The sequence below is a fragment of the Rosa rugosa genome, chromosome 6, assembly GCF_958449725.1.
Source record: "Rosa rugosa chromosome 6, drRosRugo1.1, whole genome shotgun sequence".
Lineage (NCBI taxonomy): Eukaryota > Viridiplantae > Streptophyta > Magnoliopsida > Rosales > Rosaceae > Rosa > Rosa rugosa.
The window spans coordinates 2767406-2777574 of NC_084825.1; the positions used below are offsets into that span (position 1 = coordinate 2767406).

Sequence of the window (10169 nt, forward strand, 5' to 3'; positions counted from 1 at the left end):
CTTATTGTAGCAATTTTATTTTCAAATTTCTTGACAAGATGTGTTAAGAATATATATATGTAATGGCCTATGCATAAGGCCTTATTTTATAACAGTTTCTTTTGCAAAAATACTCAGAAACTTTCATTCATAAAGTGGCTTTGCGGCCAAAAGGAGTACAAATCGAAACTATTACATTTGCAGGTCACAAGGCCAAAAGTGGCCCAAAAATCATAAGAGTTGCTGATTTGTTTAGAAGTCTTGAATCTTGCGGCGACAAGGGGGCGGAGCTATGATCATGAGTACTCTCCCTCTCTTCACCCACATGTCTTATCTGATGTGAGTCGCAGCTGCTCTCATTTGTACTGGAGATGGAGGGAAGGAAATAATTCATTACCCTCCGGGATGGAGATGGTCTGCAGGAGAGCGCGACTCACAACCACATCTACCTCTAGGGGAAAAACAGAAGTCTGACAGTCTGCCCCCGGAGGTAGGCTGCGAAAGAAGAACAATCGGCCTCGAGTGGCCTTCTGCTCTTCTCCCGCCTGCTCCACGCGAGAAATCTGAGGAGAGGGATCACTCAGAATCTGGTTCTGCCGCGTTAGGAGCGCCGCGTGTTCTTCAGCCTAACTGAAACCGGAGATTCCTATCCGGATTTCCAGAGACCAAAGACATGCGGATGGACCTGAGATTAGGCCATGAGACCTACCCAGGTATTGAGATTAAGCCATAAGACCTAAGGATTTGGGTTTGAGGCTAAGATCGTGAGGAGAAGATTTCAGAAACAGAAGGAAGAGAAGTAGGGTTTGTGAAACTATTACTGGGAAAGCCATATTTGCCTGAGTTTTTCTCTTCTCACAAGCACAGGTATTTATAGGACCAGTCTCGGTGGTCTCAACTCTACAATGGGCAGTTGAAGTACGTTCAACGCCATCAATAAGAGTATTGATGGAATTGAATGCAAAGATCTCGGAAATGAAGATGACTAAAAACGCGTGGGAAGCGGGGCAATTTTCAAGGAAATAACCGCTTTGTTTCGAGAATATCTTTTCAAACAGTTTCAACAGCAATAAAGGTGGATTAAACGCTAAACTGCCAGAAAATTTGAACATATATTTGGGCCAAGCAAGGTGGGCTAAATATTTTAAATATTAATAATAATATTGTTCATACAAATATGGGCCTAGTAATGGAATAACTAGAGGCCCAAAAGTCTCCGGCCTGCTCGGGTCAAGCGGAGAAAGAGCTCGTCCAGTCGAAAGCTAGCATCCGCAGCAGCTTGAGCAGCTTGTTGGGCTGCCACACGGGCTTGGGCCAGTTCTTGGGACAGCGTCTCGAAGGCAGCGAGGGGTTGTTCCAGTTGAGGCTCCGCGTGGGCAAGCCTAGCAGTGACATCGATCAAGCGGGCCTGAAAAGAAAGAATCTGGGATCTCAGGTGGTTTCTCTCAAGTGTCAGATCCCTGATGAGATCAGCTTGATCACCCAAAAAACCACGAGCATTGTCAGTTTGATGAGTAAGAGCTTGGTAGTGTGTTTCAGTCTGCCTAGCCTGCGCGTTAGCGACTACCCTCTCGTTAAGCCCTTGTGGGAGGTCTTGCAGCAGTTGGTCAACCTCTTGGAATTGATCTTCAGTGACAGCGCCCTCGCGAAGAAGCACCCTCAGATACTCCAAAACTCTCGCGGGCGCGCCAGGAATCAATATATCGGGACCCAAGAGACGACGAAGACCTTCTCTGGCGTCATCTACAACCCCAGGTGGAGTCACTTCGAGCACGTGAGCTAATCGTTCTAAAGTGGATGGAGTAGGTTGCTCAGCGGCAGGGGCCTCAGGAGGCTCCGCAACAGGTATAGCTTCAGGCACTGGTTCATGAAGTTCTTCAGGTTCCCCAGCTTCGATGACTTGGGGTGCATGGGGAGCAGGTTCCTGGCCAACCACATTAGGAACAGGCTCAGAAGGATCCTGGTCTGCTATTTCTTCTACTGCTGCTTCCGCGTTTGGACCCTAAAAAGATACATTTTCAGAATGAGCAAGCCAAGGGTAAAAGATAAACATTTTTTGGTTAAGAGAGTTACCTCTTCAACCGGTAGCTCGCGGAAATCTACTGTTGGCGCTAGGGCAGCCTCACCAAAGGTTGGATCCAAGTCAGGCACTGTCGATGCCAGAAGGGGAATGGGTTCCTCGCGGAAGGTAGGAAGGAGAGACATCCTGTCTTCAACCTTAGGCGGACCGTCAACTATAACTGGTTCTGGAATTACAACCAACTGCATTTGGTCTGCCGCATTGATCGCAGAGGGAGGGTCACCATTGATCTCTTGGGCTTTTGTATCAGATACACCCTCGCCGGCAGCAGAGGATCCTTCCCCAACTTGCCTTGAAAGCCTGCGACGAACCTGAAGCAGAGGAACGTTATAAACCATACATAACAAAACAAGGCATCAATGTTTACTTTAGAGAGGCATTACCAGTCGATCAGCGGCTGGTTCATCTTCTGCCCATGGATCAGTCCTGAGCTCAGCGCGGCTGCGTTTGCGTGCTAGAGCAGCGGCAATCTGTCAAGATTTAAACAAAGTCAAATTAGACTTCGAGAAAGCTGCTGAAACAAATGTTCTAAGGAGAGAATCCTTACAGTTTGAGGATTATCATCGTCAGAGGAAGTGTCCTCTACTTCAGGCCTGATCAGTACTGCTTTTTGTTTAGCAGCTAGACCGGTGGCCGGAGAGACAACCACTGCGCGACTGCCTGAAGGTGGTGCGCGTCCCTGCCATACACTTCGAGTTAGGGGACAGAGTTGGAGGTGGAAGTGATAAGGGAAACAAAGAAACATGTTAAGGTAATTACCTCTGGAGGCTGCTCGCGAATAACAATTCCAGCTTGAACCAAGCGCGGGGCTCGCGCGGGTCGCGGAGCCGGTTCGGGTGGTGGAGGTCTTTCTTCATCTTCATGGAAGCAAGCGAGTGCTTCAGTATCAGCATCGTAAGGATATCTCAAATCTTCGAAGATGGCCGCAAAGAGTTCGTCGTCCCTTTGCCTCCAGCAGTTAACAGAAACTTCCTTCCACCATTGATCATAATCTTCAGCGGTCCCATCCACGGGGACGATATTATTAGCCCAGTCTGGGAGGTCGACCAGTGCGAGCATGCTTTGCTCTGGCGGAGGTCCATCAGAGGGACCAATTCGTCGCCAAGAGGTATTGAAATTCCAGGCATCATAGAGGGGAAAAGGCACCAGCTGAATAAGACCAAACTGGCGGGCAAAATGGTTGGGGGCATAGAGCTCATAACTGAGTTCATCAACAGCGAGCCTAATGTCTGAACAAGAGATCGCGCGGCGAAAGGCCAAGCGCGCGCGATCACTATAATTAGGAGCCCCGGGAAGAAACCCATTTTCAAGAGGAGCGGGGTATCTCCTACTGAGTATTAAGTCGCAGTATGGCATTTCGTGCAGGAGATACAAATATGAGAAGCATTCAGAATAGGGGGGAGATATGTACCTCGCATCGCGACAAAACCAGTGACCAAGAAGGGCATTAGTTGGTGGTAGTAGTGGAATGTCGTCGCGGCGGAAGAATGAAAAATAAGTTTGAATCCAGAAATCAAGGATCCAAAAAGGGCCAGAAATGCTGGTCTCAAAAGGATGCATAGTGGCCTGATATAAAGTACGGTAGAGGGCACCCAACACTGGTTGTCCTAATCCTACGCGGCGGCCATTGTAGAGAGCTGTCGCTAGAAGAGTCCAAGCACCAGTGGGCTTACAGGAGGAGGTGCAGAATATGAATTTACAGAGCCAATACTCCAGAAAAGCAATGCCACCAGTCGCATTGCGCTCTTTGCGATAGAAAGCCAACCACCGCGGGTAAGAGCCGCTATGAGCACCGCGACCAGTTTGGTCCATGGTTGATGTGAAGGTGTCAGAATCGAATTGGCCATGCAAGTAGGGCTCGCCATCGATGGGCAATCCAGTAATGGTGAGGATATCCAACAAGGTTATACTAATTTGACCAAATCGAAAATCAAAGGTATTGGTAGCAGTATGCCAGAAGCAAAGGAAGGCAGCGAGTGGTGAGCGATTCCCACCGCGAGGAAGGCGAAAGCATAAATCAATAGTGTGGGTAATACCTGCCACGTTCCAGCGAGCCAAATCTCGTGCTCTTACTTCATGATACCAGGAAAGCTCATCTTCGCTAATTTTGGACGGCCAATGCCCTATTTTTGCTCGATGATTCTGCGCACCCCAACTGCTGAAATCCGCAGGGGTCCTCCGGAGGACTTGATTGGGTCAACGAATGGGCAGGCTATAGAGAGTGAGAGCGTCAGCAGGAATGGAATCTCGCGGTGCCGGACCCAGTCCGGCGTGATGGTTTGGAAGTCTGAGAAGCAGAGGCCTCTGGACGGAGGTATGGATACGACAACGGCCGCCGATGTTGGCTCCCCAAGTGCGAGCGACATTCTCAGTGAGCTCTTTTTCCTGATAGATGATCACCTTCTTTGGGGGAGCCATTTCTGGGTTTCTGTAAAGCGGGTATGGAGCGAGAGATTTCTGGGTTTAGGAGACTGGAAGGGTTTCTGATGTGACAGGTCTCTAGTTGGCTACGGTATTTAAATAAAAGATTTTGTGAGGGAAACGATGCGACGAAAAGACGTTTTTCCAAGCGAATAGACGCAACCTTCATTAATGACATCGTTTCGATCACCGGACATGTCGTTTTAGCCCCCTTCTATCAGTTACATCTTAGTGGGCCTGATATCGGGGCCTGGGGGGCAATGTTTGAGCCCAAAAGTAATTTTGGCAAGATCCTTTAGTGGATTCAGCACAGCGGGCCGATACCTGCGGCCCAAAAATAAGCCTACTCGGGTTTGGGTTACAGCTTCACCCATTCCGTGATCCATAAGGAAAACGAAACCTTATTGGAGTCGGGTAGCGAGGATTGAATAGGAAACTTCAACCAATAATCCTTCTGTGGCAAGGAGCAGTCGAAACCCTAGGTATATATACCAGGTTTCAAGGACGAAACAAGGACCTCTCTCAAATCAATCAATCCTAGCGATTACAAAGCCTTCCCGGAGCAAACCTTCAACCTCGTTGAAACCCGGTGACCGCGCGCCAGTCCCAGTCTCTCCAAGAGCCGACTGTCAGCATCACCAGATCAACCCGGCGACCGTACTTTCAGTCCTAGTCTCCCCAGGAGCCGACTGCTAGCGCAACCGCCACCGTTACTACCAGCGAAGCAAGGGTAACGCCCTCGCAACCCAGCGAAGCTAAAGTCACGCTTTAGCACAAGCCCGTGCTTTCTCCCAAACTTCCCAGTGATTGCTCTGCTTAGTCTACAACACTAAGTATCGATTCGGTGATGCGAAGAGATCACACCCAAAGTCCTTATCCATAAGGCAAAAAGTCCTTCTCCGGAAGGCTAGAGAAGAACCTTGTGGCGAGGTTGGTGCTCTCCTCGTCCACAACGCTTGAAGAAGAAGTCAGGTCAAGGGACTACCCCGACGACTGCACCCCACGGTGCTGGCACGCCTGCGCACACGCTCAAAAGGGACAGTTTGCAAGCCAACTGGTTTTTGCGCCAAACACGAGCATTACTTGGTGACTTCAATTTTTTGTTGGACATCCAAGTGTCTTATGTTTTCTGAAGGGTATTATTGTTTGTAAAAGGTATTTACTGATAAAAAACCTTAAATTGTAATCAATATCTGGAAATGTGATGTCTCAACCATTGGCTTTAAAGAGCAGTGTAATGTGAGCAACAAACATATAATTGTGAAAATTTTTCTGAATAGTTAGATATTAACACTGCTTCCTTGTATGTTACTGTCACAGCTTAGCAACTAGTCAAAAGGGGGCTTCAAAGCCTGTAAGATACAAGGAAGCAGTGTTAATATCTAACTATTCAATTTTTTGACTAGTAGGCCCTTAGGTAGAGTTATGTTCCGTAAGGGTCTAGCCTACTAGTCAAAAGGGGGCTTCAAAGCCTGTAAGTGATCAATTACTTTACTAATGTCCTTTGTATAAAGAAAAGTCTTTTAGATGTTAAGCTAAATAGAAAATCAAAACTAAATTCTATGCACGGCAAGACTTATGTTGACAGAACGAAGTCCTATCTGGATCACTTAATCAATTGTTTACAAAATAATGCACAGCTCTCTCCAGCTTGACCTAAAGCACTCAAGAATTCTTGAGTAGAATGTATGTCAATCATATTGGGAACACTTCTTTACCACCATTTTGGCTGGTCTATTTCAGCAACAGCGGCCTATTCCTGAAGTAAAGCATATAAAGAAATACAAAGTAGCCATAAGACCATTCAGTAACTATAAGCATACTTTTAACAGTTGAGCAAAACTAACAAAATTATCATTTCCAAAGGGTGTCTTCATCTCCTGAAACTGTCATCCTATGCTTTACTAATGTAAATCATATAACCGAGTACAGGAGAACTGAAACCTAAAGAACTCGATGCAACAAAGCAGGATTGTTTTTCTTTGACTTCTACGAAAACTGTACCATCGGAACCATGGAAATGAAAGTATTCCCATAAAACCCCTCAAATACAGTAATTGTGTCCATAAGATATATATCAAACCAATATTTAAGATTAAATTAATTCTACCATTATGGTACTCAAGCAAAAGAGTCAGCATTTAACAATCACTTAGCAACCCACAATTAAGCAAAAATCATGAAAAACAAAATCCGACCTGCAATTTTGGCAGCCAAATCCTTGAACTTCAAATCATCAACATGTTCTTTCTCTTCAGCCTCACCCAAATCAGCTAAAGCAGCTGAGCCTTTTCCCAATCTGAAAAGGTACAATTGAAATGAAATTAGCATCTCCTTTTGGATGTTAAATTAGAGATATCAGTTGGCAATTGACATGTCCAAGAAACCAAATATCTCCACATTAAGAGAACTTGATACCAACAGGAAATGAAAAACAAAATCCTAAAGAACAGCTCCTTTTCGTATGTCCCCATCAAGACGTTCTGCATTAAGGGTCCCTGGAAGCTCTCTAAAATCTTCATTGAAAATTGAATATGCACTGCAGAATAAAACCCTTTGAAAATTGAACATGCACAGCTTTATTGCATATCAAATTCAGGAACTAATGTGGGGCTGCTGACCTTCACGTTCATACGCTTTGCACATTGGCTTATTCTCATCAAAGTTCACTTTCAGTTATAGAATCTCAGGGTGCTCCTCAGCTGTTCTGCAGAGCAAACCAGTCGTCAGTGTGTTGTGAATTTGTGCCAACAACATGATCATGTAAATCCATTTGCGAATATAGAAGATTCTAAGCTCAGGGCACTTCCTGACGGATACAGTTGCGGAATTCACTGCAGCAATTTCTTTTGCGATAGGGAGTTCTTCATAGAACCCTTCTAGAGACCATAGTGTGTGTGTGTGTGTGTGTGTCTTCCTGACGGTTACAGTTGCGGAATTCACTGCAGCAATTTCTTTTGCGATAGGGAGTTCTTCATAGAACCCTTCTAGAGACCATAGTGTGTGTGTGTGTGTGTGTGTGTGTGAGATTGAACAGAGCGTATAATGATTGAACAACCTGACAATATCCCAATCCCTTTTTTGCTCCAACATTGCCATCTTCTTGCAGGTAGCCCAGAAGAGGCATTTTGAAATCTATTCCTCTACGCTGATGCCAATCACCAATTTCTTCATCCTTCATCACCAAAACCCACCACAGAAAGGCAGAAACTCTAAATAATGATGGAATTGCCAGCATATGTAACATAAAGGATTGAAATTCTCAACTGATACGAATAAGTCTATATTGATATCACTCCATTAACCCTTGCTCTTAGTGAGTGACAACAACAGTATTATTCCATTCCCAAAGCTGGTTTCTAGCTTCTGTTGAGTGAATGGTAGGGAGGAACTTGAGGAATTAAATATTCACAGAATTCCTGATTTGTTACATCCCTTGTTGTTTACTCTATGTTAATTATCTCTATTTTTAACATGTCATAGATATCTTTCCGAGAACTTAAATTCTGTCGTGATATTTCATAAACTACTCAGAACTGCGAAAGGAAAAGAAACAAAAAAAAAAGCAACAGAGAGGTTAACTGACCTTGACATTCGCAAAGGTCTTCCATGTAGATATCTGGCATCTACAGAAAAATTACAAAAAAAATCAATAAACTTCACACGCAAGGCTTACAAAAAACGAACTTCTATCAATTTGATTCATGGTTAACAAAGGCGGATAGCAGCAGTAGCGGTTAAACTCATTATACAGCCAACATGCATATTAAAGGGATATATTATGAAGAGCTGATGTACTCTGAGATGCCAATTTTTCCTTAAATTTTCTAAAAGTGCCTGGAACACAGCATGAAGATGGACTTACAAAAAAATAGACTCATAGTCGCAGTGTCGAGGCAGTCTCAAAACAAAAATTCATCATCTGGACTGAGCTAAAAATACACTTGTACACCATTTTGTTTTCCTCCTAAATAACACACATTATCTGAACTGAGGGGCAGGCAAAATTTACTCACAGGAAGAAGTAACAAAAATAAATGTAGTTTCTAATTTGAGAAGGTTACCATCGGCTTCTAAAAAGAAAGCGATCTGACTGAAAGTTTCCTATGTTCTGGGAGCTAAGGATCCTTAAATATTATTGTAAGTTTTGGGCTGTCGGGACAACGTCGGGACTGGATCTTCTTACCCACCGAGTTCGTCCCTTCTTTCTCTCCAAGTTCTGGGCTTTGATGACATACTCGACCCCAATCAGATCAGAATCTTTCTAGAAGCGATTGCATTACGTGTAAGGAAACCAGCTAGCGGTGCAATAAGGACAACGGAGTAGATAGGGGTAAATCAGTAAATGATGAAGCAAATAGTAGGGACAAAAACCCACTCTCACATTTAGAAGAGAGAATATAACTAGAAAGAGCGCCCTAGCGCTGCTGCGGGATTGTTTTTTTTTTTTTTTTTTTTTTTTCCATGAACTTTATATGTAATAGAGTAATAGTTTGACATAAACAGAAAGTTCTGGTCCATATATTCAGAACACTTGGTACGTACATAAAAGAAAAGAAATGCAAAGTAGCAACAATTTAATACTGAGACAGAAACTTGCAACCATGTTACATAAATGAACAGATAATAGATAAAGTTGGTTTCTACCTAAGCTTAAAAACTTTTTGATCCAGCAAGGCATTCATTACCTAATTATATTACCAATATGGATTCGTTCACTTTCAAATCAACCTGAATCAAAAGAGATCAGTGCCTAATCAAGCATATACCTTGCAGATAAACTGAGAAAGCTACCTCCTTTCTAGCTCAACTATATATGTTTGTTTAATCTAACAACAAATCCTCGCACTTTCACCTACACAACTACTCTGATTTTTCTACAGGCAGATAACTTCGCAAGGGTGCATAATTGTACAACTATATTAAGTAAATAATCATAAGCAAGACCCACATGTTTCTTAGTGCTTTCTGTTGGTGTTAATGACTTTCTCCCTCATTGCCATTTCAAATTGAAGCTCAGCATTAGCCATTCCCTCTAAGTAATAAAGCAAAATCGTTAGGCCAAAAGAAAATCCATAGCATATACTTGAATCTTAGACATTTTGCTTTTAAAAATCTAGGTTTAATTAACCAATGCCACTCATAAAAAGTCATTATTTTTCCTTGCATTTGTAACCAAATATATGGACAACATGTTCACTTATGATCTTGCTTGAGACTTATAACCTTTATGTTCAATTGAAAACAATCGCTTCCAATTTACTGTGCCAGGTCAAATATATGTCTATTCAACATTGCTTTACTATGAACTCACCAATAGCCTGTGTTGGCTAAGAATGCGCAAGTTTTATTGCCATTGTTACTAATGGCCTTCTCAATCATATGTTGGAGTTGAGATCTATGTTTCTCATTTGCTTCAATTTCCTGCAAAAGATGATGTTGGTAATGAGATCAAAAGCCAACAAATGTTGTAACATTTTTTTTTTTTTTTTTTTAAGAGACTAGGGTATCCGAGTCTTTGACCCGACTAATCCCTAGGTCCCCCGCCTGACCCCACAACATTTGGGGAACTGGCGAAACTCTAGCAATTGCTAGGTGGGTACCTTGGGAGAGGGTCGAACCCCAGACCACTTGAGAGCAAACCAAGGGCCTGACCGCTAGACCAACAACTCTTTGGTAATGTTAGGGG

The 10169-nt window shown here is 43.7% G+C and overlaps 1 protein-coding gene and 1 long non-coding RNA gene across 4 annotated transcripts; both read right to left on the reverse strand.

Moving 5' to 3' along the window:
• Positions 1-1177: 1177 nt before the first annotated feature.
• Positions 1178-5332, reverse strand: LOC133714398 (uncharacterized). The gene is made up of 5 exons (XM_062140507.1): positions 2819-5332; positions 2607-2738; positions 2443-2529; positions 2053-2370; positions 1178-1981 (listed from the first exon to the last, which is right to left on the reverse strand). Exons 1-5 carry the CDS (start codon positions 3869-3871, stop codon positions 1178-1180), a joined length of 2394 nt encoding a protein of 797 aa, XP_061996491.1. The 5' UTR covers positions 3872-5332.
• A 112-nt stretch (positions 5333-5444) lies between these two features.
• Positions 5445-8733, reverse strand: LOC133718174 (uncharacterized). 3 transcript variants are annotated; one of them, XR_009850128.1, is made up of 7 exons: positions 8545-8733; positions 8346-8447; positions 8067-8106; positions 7539-7655; positions 7102-7187; positions 6679-6779; positions 5445-6239 (listed from the first exon to the last, which is right to left on the reverse strand). It is a non-coding gene; the product is annotated as an uncharacterized LOC133718174 (long non-coding RNA). The 3 variants fall into 3 exon arrangements; XR_009850127.1 differs by lacking the exons at positions 5445-6239; positions 6679-6779 and adding an exon at positions 6824-7019; XR_009850126.1 differs by lacking the exons at positions 5445-6239; positions 6679-6779 and adding an exon at positions 6824-7019 and having other exon boundaries at positions 7102-7655.
• Positions 8734-10169: the final 1436 nt, after the last annotated feature.